This window comes from Pan troglodytes, chromosome 8, assembly GCF_028858775.2.
Source record: "Pan troglodytes isolate AG18354 chromosome 8, NHGRI_mPanTro3-v2.0_pri, whole genome shotgun sequence".
Classification (NCBI taxonomy): Eukaryota; Metazoa; Chordata; class Mammalia; order Primates; family Hominidae; genus Pan; species Pan troglodytes.
In genome coordinates, this window is record NC_072406.2 from 83,510,384 (window position 1) to 83,530,782 (window position 20,399).

Below are 20,399 nucleotides of genomic sequence, written 5' to 3' on the forward strand. Positions count from 1 at the left end.
CTCCTCCAGCCCGCTTTCAGAAGGGACCCAGACAGTATTGAGCCCCTCAGTGACCTGTGGACCCACAGGCCTCCTGCTGTGCCACCCCGTCATCCTCACCATGCCCCACTGTGCCGAAGTCAGTGCCCGTGACTGGATCTTTCAGCTCAAGACCCAGGCCCACCAGAGCCACTGGGAGGTGAGGAGCCACGGTGAAGGCTGGCCCAGCTCTCCCAACCTGCCCAGGGAGGCAAAAGAAAGCCCTTTTCCTCTGGCCCAGCCTGAATAACTGTGACCACTACCCCACCGTTGCTGTCCCCTACAGGAGGTGGTGACCCTGGATGAGGAGACCCTGAACACACCCTGCTACTGCCAGCTGGAGCCCAGGGCCTGTCACATCCTGCTGGACCAGCTGGGCACCTACGTGTTCACGGGCGAGTCCTATTCCCGCTCAGCAGTCAAGCGGCTCCAGCTGGCCGTCTTCGCCCCTGCCCTCTGCACCTCCCTGGAGTACAGCCTCCGGGTCTACTGCCTGGAGGACACGCCTGTAGCACTGAAGGTAGGGCCAGCTGCAGGTGCCCACACAGCCCTGGCCGGCCAGCTGCATGATCCCTGCCAGAATCCCCCACCCCAGGCTCATGGGCCCTCCCAGGAACCCCTCCCCGCCACCAGCCTTATTAGGTCCCGCTTGCGGCCCTCACACACTGAAACAGCCTTGGGCACAGGGCCTGCCTCACCAAGATCCAGGTTAGAGGTGGGAGGCAGACCAGGGATCCCTGAAGGCTCTGATGGGGTCTGCCCCAGGACTGAGGGAGCATCAGACTGGGAGGGGCTTGGGCTGGTGGGGAGGGACTCTGAGAAGGCTGACATGTAGGAGTTTCAGCAGAAAGGAGTGAAGGGCATTCCAGACCGACAGAAATGACTGCGTTTCATAAGCGTTTCAGCATGACCAACTAAAAGGCATAGGGAATGTGTGAATGTGAGGGCGGGCGAGATGGGCAGGGCTCAGCTTCCCAGAAGCCTCAGGGCCCCTTGCCAAGGAATTTGGAATCCATCCGGCAGGAAGGGGAATGGACCTGGTAGACACCTGTTCACAGGTGCTCTTTAGAAAGCCCCTGTGGCTATACTTGGGTGGGTAGATGAGAGGTGGAGAGGCCTGTTGGGAAGCTGGGGCTGGACCCTGGGCCACAGGGAGTGGCAGCAGCCAGGAGAGGCGGGGCTGGATGCTGCGTGTGCTCAGTCAAATGGACAGAACCGGTGACTGATGGGATGGGCAGTGGGAGAGGGAAGTTAAGGCTGACAGCCAGGCTCCTAGCATATGCAGAAGGATGGAGAGCGGTGCCCCAAGTGAAGGAAGGGTCATGCAGATGAGGGGTGGTTGGGACAGGAGGGAGGGAAGGGGAGGGAAGGGTCTTTTAGCACCTAGAGCCTGATGATGGCAGGTATGGAGCCCTGTGTTAGCACCACTGTCCCCTGCCAGCCTCAGAGCCCTTGTGCATTCCCCCAAGTTCTCCTCCCATTCTCAGGAGCTCAGGCTCATCCTGATGTAACCCTGGAAGCATACAGACACTTGGCCGTGTGTGAGCCCCTTCCCCTCCCTCCTCCCATCTGCCCTCCTCAGAGCCTCATGGTCCTTTCCCATGGCTCCATGCACTTTCTGTTCCTGCTCCCTGGCCCCGTCCAGCTCCTTCATCTCCCAGGCTCATGGGACTTGTCCCAAAGCCCACACTGCAGACAACATAGGTGAAAGGCCCATGGGAGAAGGAGTGTCCCCTGCTGGGAGGACCTTGGCTTGAGATGCCAGTGGCCCTGTGATGGGTGCAAGGTGCCTGGGAAGTGCTCCTGCAGCTGGATCTCTTGGTCCTGGGGCGTTGGCTAATGGCCAGCTTTGGCCAGAGAGTGGTATAGAAATCAAGAGAGAAGTTACCAGGTTTGGGCCTGATGGCATTCTTTGTTTATTCAACCCTCCGCCCATTATCCATCCATCTGTCCATCTGTTCATCCATCCATCTGTCTTTCTGTTCATCTGACCATATACCCATTCAGTCAGCAGCCCATCTGTTTACCCAGTCATTGCTCGTCTATCCATTCATTTATCTTTTCTTCCATCTTTCTATTCATACACCCATCCTTGTATATCCATCTGTATATTCATCTGTCTGTCTTTCTAGCCATCAATCCGTTTATCCATCCATCTGTCCATTTATTAGTCCCTCTAGCCATACGGTCATCTATAGATTCATTCATCTAGTCATCTTTCCCACTGTCTGTCTATCCATCCGTCATCCATTCATCTTCTCACACCATAAGCCCTCTGTGAGCTCTTGCAAATGCCCAGCCATGCACTCAGATGGGCCCCTGCCCCCTGCCCCACACAGTGCCACAGAAGAGGCCCATTGGCCAGGTGTGATGGGTTCCCCTTCCCCATGCCCCTGGCCCACAGGAGGTGCTGGAGCTGGAGCGGACTCTGGGCGGATACTTGGTGGAGGAGCCGAAACCGCTAATGTTCAAGGACAGTTACCACAACCTGCGCCTCTCCCTCCATGACCTCCCCCATGCCCATTGGAGGAGCAAGCTGCTGGCCAAATACCAGGTGAGGGCTGGGCTGATGGATGGGGAGGGGCACCACTTAAGGGCTGCCCGGGAAGCCCAGCTCCCTCCCGGGCCCTGCCTCCTAGCTCTGTCCTGTGGCCTTACCTCTCCCTGGATCTCTCACTGTCTCTGTCTCCTCCCACCCCAGTCTCTAGGCTCTCAGCCATCCCCAGGCACGTCCCCAAATTCAGGCAATGGGCAGCCACATGCACACTTCTGCCCTGTCACACCCTCACACGCACAGACGCCTATGCCCTTCATCCTCACAGAGGCTCCTCACCCTTCAGGGCATGCCCTCCTGGCAGACTGTCCATCTCATCTCTGACAGCCACAGCCCGCTGCCCACCCAGCAGCACCTGAGACCACAAGGCCCCCTAGCCCCTGACACACACACACCTGTGCCTTTCCCTCCCCCACCTACCCACCCTCAGCTCCCTTCTGGAACTGAGGGCCTGACACCAACTCAGCTGGCTAGCTTAGGGCACTTGACCCCTCCCCATCTGGGTGGAGAGGCCTGAACTGCCCCCCAAAGCTCCCAACCCTCCCTGAGCCTCCATTTCTATGAGGACAGGGCAGGCTGGCCTTGCCTGCCTGGTCCTGACCCCCTCCTCCTGCAGGAGATCCCCTTCTGTCACATTTGGAGTGGCAGCCAGAAGGCCCTCCACTGCACTTTCACCCTGGAGAGGCACAGCTTGGCCTCCACAGAGCTCACCTGCAAGATCTGCGTGCGGCAAGTGGAAGGGGAGGGCCAGATATTCCAGCTGCATACCACTCTGGCAGAGGTGAGGGAAGTCGGGGCCAGATATTCCAGCTGCACACCACTCTGGTGGAGGTGAGGGAAGGGCGGCCAGATATTCCAGCTGCACACCACTCTGGTGGAGGTGAGGGAAGAGTGGCCAGATATTCTGGCTGCACACCACTGTGGCAGAGGTGAGGGAAGGGCGGCCAGATATTCCAGCTGCACACCACGCTGGTGGAGGTGAGGGCCAGAGGATACCTCTAGGGTTTGGGGCTGGGCTGCAGCACACAGACCCCTGTAGTTCCCTCTCACCTCCCAAGTCTGAGCGGGTATCTGGTCATGTTTTTCTAACAAGTGTCATTTATTGATTGAGTGCCATTCACATGCTTGGCATATACCAAAAAACTTACATGATCTCACTAAATCTTCACAAGCACCGGGAGATGCATGACAGATATGATCCCCACCTGGGAGGTGAGAAAGTAGGTTTTAGGAAGGGCAAGGATTTGCACACAGTACACCAGTGGCAAGACTGGATTCGAACCCAGGTTGATGCAAGGACCAGGCCTGTGGTTCTCAACCGTTAAAAATCCGGATTTAAAAACCCAGGCCACCCAGGGTGACAACACTAGATCCTCCTCTTGGGGCATTGTAAAGAGCACTGGATACAGGTCTGGACCCAGGTCTGCCACTAACTTGGCATGTGGCCATGAGCAAGCCACTCCCCTTTTCTAGACTTCACTTTCCACCTGTACAAGTGGGTGCATGTGGATTAGACTGTGGCTGGGGCTCCCTGGGGCTTCCTAACCATGAGGCTGCATCTGCATTTGCCTGGGGCCTTAGGTAAGCATGGTGCACCCCCTGAGGCCTGAAGGGTGGCCATGCAGGCCTTGCCCTTGGGAACCGACCCTTCAAGGGAGAAGCCCCTGCCTGAACAGTGGGAGTCTGTCCAGAGGAGGTGGGAGTGACTCAAGGCTCAATGAGCTCACAGTTCAAGGGGAGGGAGGCTGGAGGGCAGATGCCCAGCACTGTGCCCCTCTCACTCTTGGCCCCCACCCTTGCAGACACCTGCTGGCTCCCTGGACACTCTCTGCTCTGCCCCTGGCAGCACTGTCACCACCCAGCTGGGACCTTATGCCTTCAAGATCCCACTGTCCATCCGCCAGAAGATATGCAACAGCCTAGATGCCCCCAACTCACGGGGCAATGACTGGCGGATGTTAGCACAGAAGCTCTCTATGGACCGGTGAGTATCCCAGACCACAGCCCATCCCCATCTGCCTTCGTCCTCAAGGTCTCACAGGGGCAGGCAGGGCAGGCAGGGCAGGCAGCCTGACAGCCAAGACCATCTCCCAGACCAGCTGCCCTTTGCCACCATTTGTGGCAAATCAGCAACTCAGGACTGGATATGCAAAGTTCAAGAATACTGCTCCCTTGAGGAGCATCATGCTCAGAGCACTGGTCCTTGAGCCAGGCAGACTCTCAGACCCTGCTCTTTTCCCATTGTGTGGGGATAATGCTCCACCTGCCCATCTCACCGAACAGCAGGAGACTCAAAGCCAGGGCATCAGCTTGGTGCCATCATTGTCAGCACCTGGTATCTAGGACAGAGAATGTGCTGCGAGATGCTTGCTGACTGACCAAGATACACTTTGGTGTCAAAACTCCTTTGGAGAACCTCAAATGCTGGATAAGTGCTGGATAAATATAAGGCCAATGATAATAAATATTATACTTATTGAAAGATGTGTAATAAACCTGCATTGAGTCTCAAAAAAAAATAAATAAAATATGCTTTAGATAAGACATTTTACTAGAAATGAATAGGACTTACAAAGATGGCTAAGGCTTTATTCCTCCTATCAGGGGAGTTCATGGGAGCAGGAGGGAACACGGGTGGGAGGAATGACCACATGCTAGACGTGGTCATTCTCTCTTGGGGCCAGTGTCTTTCAATGATAATAATGATGATGATGAACAAGATGGTTACATGCTAGAGACAACGCTAGACCCTTACTTTATATGATCTTGGATCTTGCTGAGCGGTAACTGGCATTATTCCCATTTTAGAGACAAGGAGACTGAGATTCTGAGCCATAGGTTCTGAATTGCCGAGAGCCACACAGACTGCAGCACAGTAGCTGCAATTCAGACCCAGGACAGTGGGACACCAAAGCTCACAGCCTTCCCACTTCCCCTTGTGCCCCTTCACCTCCAGGCTCCGGGGAGGGGCTAAGTGCTTGGGAACCTCAGTGCACTCCTTCCCTCTGCCAGGTACCTGAATTACTTTGCCACCAAAGCGAGCCCCACGGGTGTGATCCTGGACCTCTGGGAAGCTCTGCAGCAGGACGATGGGGACCTCAACAGCCTGGCGAGTGCCTTGGAGGAGATGGGCAAGAGTGAGATGCTGGTGGCTGTGGCCACCGACGGGGACTGCTGAGCCTCCTGGGACAGCGGGCTGGCAGGGACTGGCAGGAGGCAGGTGCAGGGAGGCCTGGGGCAGCCTCCTGATGGGGATGTTTGGCCTCTGCTTCCTCCCAGTTCACAGCCAGAGTTGCCTCTCCTCCTCCTCTTCCCCAACCCCCAGACCATGACCAGCCTTAGAAAATCCATGTACTCTGTTGTTAGAGGGCCCAGAGTTCCTTCTCCACCCCCGCTCTCTCTCTCTTGGCCTGAGATCTCTGTGCAGGAACCAAGATGGGGCTGAAGCCTCTGGAGGCAGTTGGTTGGGGGCGGGCAGGCAGGAGGCCCTCCCTCCACCCCCCCACCCTCAGCCCGGCAACTTCTGGGTTCCATGGGTTTTAGTTCCGTTCTTCGTTTTCTTCCTCCGTTATTGATTTCTCCTTTCTCCCTAAGCCCCCTTCTGCTTCCACGCCCTTTTCCTCTTTGAAGAGTCAAGTACAATTCAGACAAACTGCTTTCTCCTGTCCAAAAGCAAAAAGGCAAAGGAAAGAAAGAAAGCTTCAGACCGCTAGTAAGGCTCAAAGAAGAAGAAAAACACCAAAACCACAAGGGAAAAGAAAAACCCAGTTTCTTAGGAAACGCAAACGATTTATTATCCAGATTATTTGGATAAGTCCTTTTTAAGAAAAAAAAAAGAAAATGAAAAACAACACAAAAAAAATAGAAAACTCTTTTCTTGAGTGTGGATGAGAATGGGCACGCTCACACTTCTGGCCAGGAGTGAATGTGCCTCGGGGGGGGTGTGTGTGTGTGTGTGTGTACATGTACGCGTGTGCATTGAGGAGAGAGAGACTGAACTGAGAGTACTTTGCTGCTAACGAATCCATCTTGGACTAAATTCTGACAAGGCCTCAGTTTCCCCAGTTGTGCAGGGAGTAGGTCAGACAGGGTTTTCACTGTCTAGATTTAGCTGGTTAGATTTTCCTCTAAAATCTTAAGCAGATGCTGAATCCATAAAGCCAAGGAGTGCTGAGGGCTGGAGTGGGTGGGCCCTCCCTCCCACAGCCCCAGGGAGATACATCTGGACTCCTGGGAATCTGGATTAAGAAAGTTGGGATGAAAGAGGAGGACTGCTCAGGCCAGTTGTGAGCCAGGGAGAATGTTCCAGTCTGGTTTTGGTCTGGTGGCTCCTAGAAAGGGATGTGGCCCAGAAGTGGGACTCAGAGAGATGAAGTAGGGGAGGGGAGTCCTCCACGGGCATCTCTCTCCTGGCGGCTGGATAGCTTTACCTTAGGGTGGGGCCAGCCCTGACACCCTCATCCCCTCCTCAGCCCAGCAGCCTTTAGAGCAGCGTGGTGCTCTCTTGATGGCCAGGAATCCAGAATCTGCCCTTCCCCAACCTTGGTTTCTCCTTCTGTAAAGCAGAGTGATGGCTGAGAAGTCCTCTCTAGCTGCAGAAGCCTGAGCTTCCCGGTGTCAGTCAGCTCTGCAACGTGGGAGCCTTGGAGGCAGGTGGCCTGGCTGTGCTTCATATGCCCAGGAGTGGAGAAGGAGGCTGAGAAGCTGGTTTCCCAGCTCTGATCTCCACAGGCACCTCCTATAACCCTCATCTCACCCACCCCGCTACGGTCTGAGAGATCTGAAATAACCTTTCCCAGTGGGCAGGGTTGCCAGGGTTGAGGGGACAGCACATACCACCCCCACCCAACCTGTTCCAGGGGCCCTGCATGGCACGGGATGAGTCCCTGCCCTGTGCAGCTGCCTGGCAGTGGCTCAGACAAGGATCTTGCAGCCAGCACAGAGGCCTCTTCAAAGGCCTCTCCCTCTTGGCACTCCAGGCAAGGCAGGTGCCCGCTTCCCCAACACCTCCAGGCAGTGACCCTAGGGCATGCCCCAGCAGGTCTCCGAGCAGCCACTGGGACCCGTCTCAGCACATCCTGGCCTTTGAAAGTCTGATATCCTGAGAGGAGGGCAGGTTTTAGGGCCGCAGTTCCAGCCAGCGTCCCCAGCCTGGCTTCCCTGCCATGGACTCAGTAGCTCGTGGGGCTTCTTACCACCCACCAGCCCCGCTGGGGTGCGGCCTGGCTGTGGGCAAAGGAGGACTTGCCTGGAGATTTGAGAGAAGATTCCTTCTACCAGGGCTGCTGAGGGGCCAGGCCTGCATCAGGGGCTAGGATCTGGCTGGGCCCGGAGGCTGAGACTAAGGCTCTCGACCCTGGTGCCTCCATGTGGATGCTGCCTCAGACAAAGGCAGTGAGCCTTCCCTGCCAAAGTGCCCATCCCATGGGCTCGGCCTCACGGGTCACTGTTAGCCCATGAACACGTGTGGGCCTCGGTCACGTGGCTTTGAGGGCAGTCTGACCAGGCTAGACCACACGTGCCGTGACAGGGGGTGCCATTCCCCTCGCAGGCTCTAATGTGCCCACATGTAGCCTGGCAGTCCAGAGACCAAGAATCAACTTGCAAATCTGCCATTAAACTGCTGTGCGACTTCAGGCATATCACTGCCTTCTCTGGGCTTCAGTGTCCTTTTCATACCTAGAAGTCTGCGGTCTGAGGCTCTTTGGGTTCAGACACACTGTTCTAGGCTTCTGTAGGGGACCTTGTGATCTGCCGTGCCCCTCCTCCCTGTTCTTTTCTGTCCTCCCCGCCCCACCCTCAGAAGCTGCTTGCTCTGCCCCCAGGACAGGAGCTTGACGGATGAGGTGCAGCCAGCCACCCAGGTGCCATTTCCAGTCTGACTTCCAGAAATGTGCACCATGTCCTAGAGCACAGACCCATTGGCTGGAGCCTCCTGGGAGGGTTCAAACCATCAGCTCTATGAGAAATGCCCAGAAAGGCTTTGCCGACTCCATCCGTCTGTGGAGGCTGCCTGCCTCCGGGGTGGGATGGGTGGTTTCTCCTCCAATTCAGACCCAAGAGGTAGCCCCCGAGGGCATGTACCTGGTGGGAAGCAGCTCAGGTACCCTTGGGGGTTGCAGGGCCCTTACGCAGGTATTTCTCTCTCTCTCCTCTCTGGGGTGCGTGTGTGCGTGCGCGTGTGCGTGCCTATGCTTTTCTCTGTGGGCACATCAGGATGCCCCTCGGAGAGCATGTGCACGTGTCCCCACCTGAGCGAGCGTGTGTGTGTGCTCCTCTGCGTCCCAGGTTTGGACGTCTAGAGTTTGGTGTGCCTGTCTTCTGCCCTCCCTGAGCCCACAGGGTCAGTCAATGTATCTTCTACGTGCCTCTCCCTCTGCCTTCTCTCACAGTGCCCCCGGCTCCAGAGCTCAGGGGTAGGGGTTCTCCTGAGGGTGCAGGGGATCCTTCTCATCTCCTGGACCCTCCAGGGCACTCTGGTCCCTATTCCCCAGCTCCTAGGCAGCTGAGCCGGGTCCCTTAGGGGAGGTGACCAGGAGCTTTGGTGCAGGGAGCTCTTGGTGGGGCAAAGGGCTGGACCCCTGCCAGGTCTGTGGACATGGTTATATGCCCGGGAGAGGGGGGTGCAGGGCCCCAGGGATGGCCCCCAATCCCACCTCTGTTTATTCTGTAAACTACAACCTATAAATAACCTTTAGCATTCCTATTGTAACAAAATTAATTTTTATGAAATAAATTATATTTCCTAGTCTAATAAAATCCGGGTTGCATTTGGCTGTCTTCCTGTTGGTAATTGGGAATGACTCCGTTGCTCTTCTCAAAATTCCATGGAAGGTGGAGGTGTCACTGTCAGTTCAGAGCTATCTGACCCCCAGGAGATGGGCAAGCCCAACTGCCTCATTTTATAGAAGGGAAAACTGGTTCAGAGAGGGGTAACGACTTCCCTAGAGTCACAAAGCAAGGAGGAGCCTGTGGTCCATCTGGATCCCGGTCCTTGTGCATCCGGATCTGTTCAGGAGTTCGTCATGTGAGTCTGCCAGGGGCTAGGTAATGGTTGAGAGGGATGACACAGAGATGAAGCCCCAGCATCCCTGTCCGTCTCTGAGGAGTTCAGAAGGGGGTATCCCCAAGGGTGCTGAGGCTGTGAGGTCAGTTCAGAAACCTCACCTAGGATATATGACTACTGTGCAGGCTGAAAGGGAGTGATGGGCAGGTTGGGATCATATGACTCCGCCCCAGGCTGCCAGGCATGGTTGGGCAGGTAATGCACTGGGCAAGAGTACCATATCTAAAGGGGAGGGTGGCTCCATTCCCATGTATGTTATAGATTTGTGTATTTGCTGAGCTGTTTCCAGCAGATGGCAGTAAAGGGTCTTGTGCTCATAAAAGCAGTACCTTGCTATTGAGGAGAGGGTGCCTTGTTCTCATGTGCACAGACGTGCTGTAAGAAGACTGGCAAGGGTCCCATTTCAGCTGGTCCCCTCCGCCCTGTGGACCTCAAGTCTTTCCCTGTATGAGTTGAGTCTGGCCTGAGAATTTCCCAGCATGGATTGCCTGCTCCATGAGTAGATTCTGTGGTGTCTTAAGTTTGGGGTGAGAGCACCCTCTGGCCCCATCTTGGACAGTCATGTTGCCCAATCAGCATGTTAAAGGCTCTGAAAAGCCCTGCAGGAAGCAGCTGGTCTCCTCATATTAACACAGACATCCCGGATAGATTTGGCCTTGGAACTTGTTTTCACAGCCTGACTATGTGGTGCCTATAGGCCCTGCCAGCCCTGACTTTCTGGGACCTGTGGCTCTGGGTTCTATGTGGCTGTATCACCTAGCTGTCCTCCTGGGAATGGGGAGCACCTGTGGGCTGGGTCTGAGACTGAAAGTTACCGAGACAAGAGAAAACCCATGTCTGTCCTCTGGCGGAGGAGGTGGGGCAGGTAGGGCACAATGGCACCCACCTGCATGCAGACCCCCAGGCTCAGATCATCATCTTTCCCTGGGGACCCAGAAGACCTGGAGCGGTCACATTCAGCATGACCTTCCTAGCAGAGATGATTTGGGGGTAAGGATTTATAAGGGAGAAGAAGAGGAAAGGGACAGCTTCATGAGGATGGGGGGTGAAGGGAGGGATACAGGAGGCGGGCAGCAGCCCAGCTAAGGGGTGGGCAGAGCCAGGTGTGGGGCAGCTATTTCATGCAAGTAGCCCCTACAAGCAGGCAGACAGTCTGGGGTCCCCCAGGAGTCAAGGCGACCCATTTAAACTTCATTCTCTACCTGCCACTGTCCCTTGGAATCTCAACTAAAATCAGGTTGGGCAGCAGGTGGGGTGCAAAGAGCTCTGGTCCTGAAGGTAGGGGTCCTGGGTCCCAGCCCTGATGCTGTGGAGTCACTATCCTTCCCTGAGCCTCAGTTTCTCCATCTGTGAAATGTGGGGCATAGATCTGCTACCCTGTGAGAGCCCTCTGGCTGGTGTAATTCTGTAATTGGCAGGGTGTGGGGTGGGGGGTCCTGGCTCTAGGCAGGAGTGTGACAGCTACAGCCCTTGAACCCTACTTTCTGTGCCAAGCCCAGGGGATGGTTGAGGGACAACCAGGAGAAGGCAGCAAAGGGGCTGGTTGCAGCCTGGGGCTGTGCGGGTGCCCAGTGAGGGGTCAGAGCCAGTGGCACAAGACCCTCCCAACTGGCCAGCCTGGCACAGCCAGCACACTGCAGGCCTGTCACTCATAAAAGTATACCCCCTTCTCCACTAGGGACCCTAAGAAGAGGAAATCCACTCCAACTCCAGCTGACAGCTTGAGGTCAGACACAGTACTGCCCAGCAAATTTTCAAAACCTTTGTCCATTTTAATTGAAAATGACACATGCCTATAGTTTAAAAAAAAAAAAAAACAAGAGGTACAACAGAATCGGTGAAAAGTAGATTTCCCTCCTTCCTCTGTCTCTACTTCATTTTCCTCTCCACCCCTGTCCCTAGTCCCCACCCCACTCCCATAGAGGCAATTGCTACATTTCTTCTGTAGCCTCCTAGGAAGATCTGTGCATATACATACACGTATTTGTACATGTAAATATTTAAATATAATGGATTTGATCCAGGAGCCTCAAACCCTTGAGGTATAAACATGAAACAGTTTTATTTTTCCAATAACTGCTCGGAAATTCATTTTGTCGATGCCATCCCTCCCACTGGCTAGCAGGCTCCCTAAGGACATGTGGAGGTCCCTGGCTTTTCCCTTGCTTGCTGTTACTAAGACAGTCTCATTTTGTTGCTAAGGCTCAACCAGGCCATCCTGGAACTCCATCGTCACCTTTAACTAAAGCTCTCTGAGAGCCCCAGTGCAGGCCACTGAAGGCTGGGGCTGCCTGTCTCCCCTCCCTCAACAGCGATGTCTCCCTCCTTCATCATTTGATAGGAAAAGCTGCCATCAAAACGCTTCTGTCTCCTGCACCAGCACAGGCATCTCACACTAAGACCCCAGCCTCCTTAGAACTGGGCCCTGGAGAATCCAGTGACTGTTTGTTATCAACAAGACACTGTTTCTTTTCTTCTTTTAATTTCTTTTTCTTTTTTTTTTTTTTTTTTTGAGACGGAGTCTTGCTCTGTCACCCGGGCTGGAGTGCAGTGCCACGATCTCGGCTCACTGTAACCTCCACCTCCTGGGTTCAAGTGATTCTCCTGCCTCCACCTCCTGAGTAGCTGGGATTACAAGTGCCCACCACCACGCCCAGTTAATTTTTGTATTTTTAGTAGATACTGGGTTTCACCATGTTGGTCAGGCTGGTCTCGAACTCCTGACCTCAGGTGATCCACTGGCCTCGGCTTCCCAAAGTGCTGGGATTACAGGTGTGAGCCACCACACCCGGCCAACAAGACGCTAATTCTGCCATAACCCCTGGCCTGCATAGAACATTCCAGGGACAGGCGGACCTGGAGATGAGGACTTCCCAAGTCCTGATTTTTCTTTTCTTTTTTTTTCCTTTTTTTTGAGATGGATTCTCGCCCTGTCCTCCAGGCTGGAGTGCAGTGGCACGATCTGGGTTCACTGCAACCTCCGCCTCCCAGGTTCAAACAATTTTCCTGCCTCAGCCTCCCGAGTAACTGGGATTACAGGTGCCCGCCACCATGCCCAGCTAATTTTTGTATTTAAATGAGACACGGTTTCACCATGTTGGCGAGGCTGGTCTCGAACTCCTGACCTCATGATCCACCCGTCTCAGCCTCTCAAAGTGCTGGGATTACAGGCGTGAGCCACCGTGCCTGGCCCAAGTCCTGATTTTTCAAAACACAAATAGTGTTGGGGACAACCGTGCTCCAGTTCAACAACCCATTCAGCCAATTGCATTGGTCACCTCCGGGGTAAAGGACAAAAGTCACACACAATGCCCTTGGGAGCCTACAATCAAAAGAGGAGACACATCAACAGGGTGAGGGGCTTTGGAAACTCGGAGCGGCTCCTGACCAAGCCTGGGGGTCCAGAAAGCCTTTCTGGAAGAGACGGTATTTTCCAACACTGGGGTTGGTTTCCCTGAGACATAGCTTCTCAGGTATGCATTTTGTGGGAGACACTTGTAGGCAAAAGTTTACAATAGCTTTCTTTCATGAAACTTCTTGGCTGGGTATGGTGGCTTACACCTGTAATCACAGCACTTTGAGAAGCCAAGGCAGGAGGATTGCTTGAGGCCAGTAGTTGGAGACCAGCCTGGACAACACAGTGAGACTCCATCTCTACAAAAAAAAGTTTAAAAAAATTGCCAGGTGTCACACACCTGTAATCCCAGCTATTTGGGAAGCTGAGGCAAGAAGATCCCTTGAGTCCAGGAGTTGAAGGCTACAGTGAGCTATAAGGGGGTCACTGCACTCCTGCCTGGGTGACAGACTGAGACCCTCTCTCTAAAAAAAATAAAAACCCCTTCTTACTAAGAAAAGATGCTGATGTCCCTTTAGCAGGCTAGACATGAAGGCTGCTGTCTGCCGGAGGTGCTCAGATGGTCACAGGCCCTACTCGCGCCTGTTTATATGAATGTAAGTTGATGTCCTCTCAGTGACCCCAACCCAGGAGTTGGGGAATGTGGGGAGGGGCACAAGTGAGTTCCTGCTTTCCTGCAATCAGGAGGGGCTGGGCATCCAGGCCCACTGGGGGTGGCTCGAATCTGCACAGCCTAGTTTCTCAACCTAAAAGGCTTCCTCAACATGAGGGTCCTCAATACCTAGAAATTCAATCAATACAGCCCTAATCCCCAGATGGGCCTAGCACTGGGGGAAGGGGATACATCAGGCCTGGACTCAGCCCCCAAGCAGCTCACAGTAGAATACAAACTGAATTCACATAGCTGGTACCACACACCCTGAGACGGTACCAGCAGAGTGTGTGGGAGCAGGAAGATGGGAAGGGGTCCCTCTAGCTGCCCCACCTCGAGAGATGGTGATGTGTATGCAAGTGGAGATTGGGGCAGGGATGCAGGCAACAGCATTATCCTGGGTGCAGTGTGGAGAACCCCAGCATGGGGAGAGAGGACAGGAGCAGCCTGGGGTCTGGGAAGGACAGAGGGGTGTGGCTCCCTATTGGTCACCTGCTCTAGGTTCACATAGATGTGCTTCTGGGCATTGGGGTCCGCTCACAGAAGCTGGTCCTCAGGAGTTTGTCCACAGACCAAGGGTCAAAAACACGAATGTGTCCAGGCCGCTCAGTCATGTGAATGAGAGAAGCCGCCAAACCAGCAATTCACTTCACAGAGAAATGTGCCTGCTCAGCTGTTTCTTGAAACATCAGGCTGTCTCAGCATATCATTCATTTCTCACTTCTCTTAGCAGCACGGGTCTCTACTTGAGTGAAATAGAGGATAGATGTCCTGTTCAGTGGCCTCTCACATTCGGCTGCAGTGCTATAGGGAAGCGATAGGGAGAAGTGGGGACTACAGCCAAATGGTGACCACAGAGTGCACTGGAAGGGGTAGGCCCTCACTACTCAAATCTGTGAGTGCCCAGGACTGCTCCAACCTCCTGCTTTTAGAAACCAGAAACCAGGATTCAGAAACGTATGTGAAATCATACTATTTGTAACTGTTGGCTCAAATTGTTTGTAAACTGCAGGCCAAACAAGATCCATCCAGTTTGTGATCTGCTGGGCAATGGGAAGCTATGGGAAGGTTTTGAAGCAGCGGAGGGTCAGGCTTAGCTTCAGGGGTTTGCTAGCTGGGACACAGTCCTGAGCCCCTGGCCCTCTCTAGAGACCACCAGGCGCCCCTGCCCAGGTGTTGCTTTCCCTGGGTTGCATCAGGGGACCATGATGCCCACACCAGCTACCTCCCTCCTGCATTCCTCTGTGGGATGGTGGGTGAGGCTGGTCCTCTCCCCACGAGCCTCTTCTATGCCTGATGAAACTCAGGGCAGGGCTTGGCTACCAGGCCCTCAGGTTGCAGCAGTTCTCCTGCTACCAGGTACCTAGGGACAGAGGCCCAGCACCCACCTCAGTAAATACTGCAATTACCCAAAGGGGGTACACCGGGCAGAGGCTATGGCCAAGGACTGCAGGGGTTCATTGGGGTCTCTTTCATAGGCTTCTAGGTTGGCAGAGGTGGGGGTCCTTGGCTGCTATCTAATCCATCCTCATCTGATTCCAGAATTCCCTCCACAGTGACTCAGACAAGGGCTTCCCCAGTTTCTCCTTGAATACTTCCAGAGATGAGGAACTCTCTACTTCTTAATTGTAATAATAGCTGGCATTTTAATAAATGACTACTTATTTTCACCGTAGGGGCTGATTTTACCCACAGGAATCAATGGGAGTTAAGCCTAAGCCTTCCACTCCATGCCACCTTTTCAAATATTTGAAAACAGCTTTCTTGGCCCACACTGCCTCTTCTCCTCCTCCTAAGTGCTCCCAGTCTCTCGCGTGGCTGGGCTCAGCATCCATGTGCCCATTGGTGCTCCCTCTGGGTTCTGGTGGCTTGCCTCCCTTTCCTCAATTCCCACAGGGTAATTATGAAGCTAACATTATCCATAGTTCCAGCTCAGCTGCAGGTTTAAGGGAACAAGCTTTGGGGTCAGCCTGACCTTGGTTTATGGCCAGACTCTACCATCTGCTCTCCATGTGACCTTGAGCCAATTGCCTAAACTCCTGGAACCTCAGATTTTCCAGCAATGAGGATGACAAGCCCTTCCTTATAGACTTCCTGTAAGGACTAAATGAAGTAATATGTGTAAATATTAAGAGAGTAATCAGTATGAATCTCTTTCCATTTTGTCATCATCGGGATCAATAGCAGTTGCAGGTGTGTCACTGGATGATCACTATTACCTCTCTCCCATTAGATGAAGATAAGAGGGAGGAATATGCTCCTTGCATTTGCAGACACCTGAGATTACAAAGCACCATGTGCCCCACATTTTCTCTTTTTATGTAGCTAGGAGAAGGCCAGTGAGCCACGTGGCTAGAGCACTGACTCCCAGTCCAGTGCTCCCACTACAGCCCCACACAATGGGAAACACAAGCCAGCTGCAGCCCTTCCTCCACAATCTGTACTGCCCCTGACATTGACGTACCTTTGTGGCATTCCCCAAGCACCTTCATACCAATGCTCTCCTTGATTACCAGAATTAATCCCACTGCCACACCACTGGAGATAGTCAGGACAGGGACCCTCCTCTTGGCCTCACAGATGGAAAAGCACAGGACAATTAGTACCTGGCCCACCTGGGTTGGAACCAGAACTCCAGAGCATCTGGGCTAGCATAGATGATTAGCCAGGTTCAATCTCAGCTCAACACAATCCTGCTTCCACTAAACAAACGTTTACAGTTCTCATGTTGGTGGAAGGAAGACAGACAATTTAAAAACGTGATATGTAAAGATACACAAAAAATAAAGCCAGGTTATGAATGAGGATAGCTGGGGAAGTCAGGGGAAGATCACTTCAGCACTACCAAAACAGATAGGGGAACTGAGAAACCAGTATCTTAGAGAGAAGGGAAGCTCAGAGAAATTTGATATTCTGTCCTTCTTCCCCCACCCCAGCCCCTCTGCCCAAGCCACTTGTTGATTTCTAACCAGTGAGTGCCAAACTGAAAGCAGCAGCTAAGGGGCTGAGAAGCCAAGCAGAGCTTTTGACAGACCCACCACTACAGGGCGCAACGCTGGGAGTGAAGGGGGAGCCCTGGCCAACAACCCAGCCCTTGGCCTGGGGTCTCAGAATGGCCACAGCCTAGGATAAGAGCAAACAGGAAGCAGATCAGGCCTTAAAAAGACTGAAATCCAGCCGTTCTTAATCCCCACTCCAATCCCTACCAGAAGCTAAAGGTAATTCTCCTTGTGGGAAGATCAGCACGCCTCTAAGTTTTCATTTACAATGTCTAACGTTCAGTAAAAAATTACTGGACATCCCAATAGACAGGACCAAGAAAAATAACAGATAATAGAAACTACACATACATACATCTGAGTGAGCCCTGATTCTGGTCATCTTTTTATTCCCTGAGTCCAGACACCTAGTGTACTCAGGACCCAGTTCTCCCCACCTGACCAGAGAAAGAGAGAGAGAGATTCCAGATCTTTGACAACAGGGACTATATCCCAAGCCTGACACTGGACAGAAGATCCTTGTTGTCACAGACGCTAAGTCCACTTTCACATGAAGAATAAATCCTTACCACACAGAGACTAGAGCCCTAGACTTGAATCTCACCCCCACCGGATATCTGGTTGACCCTGGAAGTCTAGACCCCTGATTGACTCTAAAGTCTAAGAACTGGCAGGTTCAGACTCCCATGAGGACAGAGAATGAGTCCTCCTACCCACCTCACTTGAGACATGAAATCCTCACACATACCTGAACCAAGTCCTAGACACACAGAGTCCAGAGCCCCAGACAAGAGCATTACTTCCACCCAAAATCTGGCTGATCTGAGACCATATGTATATGGGGCTGGGGACAAGGTGGAGAAAGAGTCTAGGGTCCAGACAGCTGGTCAACCTTTGGGTGAAAGAGAGGTCACCCACCAGCCTCCTGGAACTCCTGCCCTTTGGGCACTGCAGCAGGATCGGATCCCATGCTGTGTGGCCACAGGTCCAGTGGGACAATATGAAAGCAGCCACCACGTGGCATCTGAAAATTGATGTGACTGGGACCAGGAAGGATCTGAATTCCCCAGGCTGGTTAGAGTCCCGGATGCCGACCTCCTTCCCAGTGCCCCTCAAACTGTGTTTCTCTCTCCAGGGAGGCGGGAGGGCGGCAGGGCCAGCACCAGAGCATCCTCTCCTGGCCTGACTTTACCTTCAAAGGAACAGTAAGACTCATAGCTAGCTTCTTAATGGAAGCCATGGAATGCAAAAGGCAGTGAAATGATCTTTAAAGTGCCAAAAGAAAATAAGCATCAATCTAGAATTCCAGACCTGGTGAAAATAGGGCAAAGGGCATTTCCAGGCCAACAAAAATTGAGAAACTTCATTGCTAAAAGACTGACATTAAAAAGAAATACTAATGGGAGCCTTTTGGGCTTACAGAAATGACTCCAGGAAGAAGCAAATGCAGGAAGGAATGAGAAACAATGAGAATGGGTAAATATGTGAGTAAATAGAAATTAATATGAACTGTAAAAAAGAAAAAAAAGTAATATCTTATGAGTTTTAAAACAATGTAAATTAAATTATGTTAAAATGGTAACACAAAAGTTGGGTCAGGGTGAGTGTAGTTAAGGTATTCTAAGGTACCTGCAACACCTGGGAAAGTGGGAAATGTACTAATTGATATTAAAGTCTAGTAAATCATGTATGGATAAATATAAGCTCTAGAGAATATTTAACTTATAGAAGTGAGAAAGAAATAGTTTTTTAAATTGACCAATCCAAAAAGAGACAAGAAAGGAGGGGAAAAAAGGAACATAGACAAGGTGTGCTATTGGGAAAAAAGTAATAGCATTAAACTCAAATATATCTGTCTACCAGTAATTATATTAAATATAAATGGACAAAAGACTTCAAGTTAAAGGTAAAGATAGTTAGAGTGGATTTTTTCTTAAGTATATGCCCCATTTACCGTAAACACGCCCTACATATAAGGATATCTGATAAAATTATAAGAATGAAGAAAGATATGTCATAGAAACACTATTCAAAATGAAGCTAGTGTAATTCCACTAAAATTAGGAAAATACACATTAAGGCAAAAACCAAAAACAAAACACACATTACAAGAAAAGAAAGCCATGGACCAAACTATCTCATGAACAAAGATACAAAAATCCCAAGCAAAATACTAACAGGTAGAATTAAGCAACACATTGTTTAAATTATTTATTTGTTTGTTTATTTATTTATTTATTTATTTTGTAGAAACAAAATCTTACCATGCTGCCAGGCTAGTCTTAAACTCCTGGCCTCAAGCAATCCTCTTTCTCCAGTCTCCCAAAGCACTGGGATTATAGGCATGAGTCACTGCACCTGGCCAGAGTAATATTTTTAAAAAGCGATACATCATAATCAAGCTGGGTTTATTCCAGAAATGCAAGGCTGATTTAACATTTGAAAATCAATTAATGTAAATTTACCACATTAATAGAATAAAGACAAAGATCATATGACCATCATAGCAGATTATATTTTCCAACTATCACTGCAATAATATGTACCACTTGACATGCTCTTCTTCCAACTTGACCTTGGCACTCTTCCATCAAGAGTTGAAGTCTATGTCCCCTCCCCCTGGATCCTGGGTGGACCTCAGTGACTCCTTGACCAACAGAGTACAGCAGAAGTGGCCATGCATAACTCCCAAGGTTGGATCCTAAAAACACCCTGTATTTCCTTAAGCCTAAGAAGCCACAGAAAGAGGCCACTTGAAGGAGCTGTGGACAGTAATCCCAGTGGAAGCCCAGCCAACAACCAGCATCAACTGCCAGACACAAGAAAGGAAGGACACTTTCAGATGATTCCAACTCCCAACCTTTGGGTCTTCCAGCCGAGGCCACAGCCATGGGGGGCGAGTGGGGGCGCAGCGCAGAGACGAGGCATGCTCATCCTGCCCTGTCCATTTCCCAACCCACAGAATCTGTGCCATAACAAATTTTTTTTGGCACCACTACATTTGGGGGTCGTTTGTTTTGTACACATAGTAATCAGAGGAGAGCGGCTTCTGGGGCTTTAAGAGCGTTCACTTTCTTGTTCCGGGTGCTGGTGGAACAGACGTCACCATTCTGTGATCATTCATGAACTCTACACTTACGATCTGCCCACTAGTCTCTATGTAGGTGGTCTTCCATAAAAAGAACTCAAACAAGGATACCAAAGAAAAAGGGGAAGGGGACGTGGAGCAATTTCCCTGTTGTAACTGTGGAGCAAGAGATAGATTGGCGCTGAGAAATGGGAACATCCCTAACTGGTGGCCTCTGTTTTCTCCGTAAAGACCATCTCCGGGAGGGATGTGTTCAGGGCCCTGGGCCAAGTGGAGGAGGAAGATGGCAACAGTTCTTACAGCAAGCAGGAGCCAAGACACGTGGTAGAACTGCAGGGAATCCTCAGGCCCATCTGGCGTTGATAACTGTGAGTTCCAAGCAGACTCGCTGGTCTGCTGGGGACTCTCCAGTGAGGATCATTTGTCAGCTGTAGCTGGGTTCCCCCAGGGTGGGCCCACGCTGCCACGGGGAGATGAGGGACATGGGAGTTTAGGGTACTGCGAAGATGTTACTGACATGGTGAACCTTGGGATCTAAGCTGCCTGAAGATAGAAGGAAGGACATGCTTGATGGATGAAGGGAAGACAGAGGAGTCAGTGCTGGCATCTCCCGGAAGTCCAGAACGTTCCTGGAGGGAGCCACTGACCAGCACATAGCAAGGAGAGG

The 20,399-nt window shown here is 52.1% G+C and overlaps 1 protein-coding gene across 2 annotated transcripts in view; it reads left to right on the forward strand.

The window, feature by feature from the left end:
* The window catches only part of UNC5B (unc-5 netrin receptor B), a 90,224-nt gene extending 80,882 nt beyond the window's left edge, over positions 1-9,342 (forward strand). For both annotated transcript variants that reach the window (XM_016918506.4, XM_016918507.4), the window contains 6 exons: positions 10-178; positions 305-538; positions 2,423-2,572; positions 3,189-3,353; positions 4,375-4,556; positions 5,585-9,342. In XM_016918506.4, the coding sequence (XP_016773995.4) occupies positions 10-178; positions 305-538; positions 2,423-2,572; positions 3,189-3,353; positions 4,375-4,556; positions 5,585-5,750 (1,066 nt within the window). In that variant the 3' untranslated portion in view covers positions 5,751-9,342. The remainder of the gene's footprint in view (positions 1-9; positions 179-304; positions 539-2,422; positions 2,573-3,188; positions 3,354-4,374; positions 4,557-5,584) is intronic.
* The last annotated feature ends 11,057 nt before the right edge of the window (positions 9,343-20,399 follow it).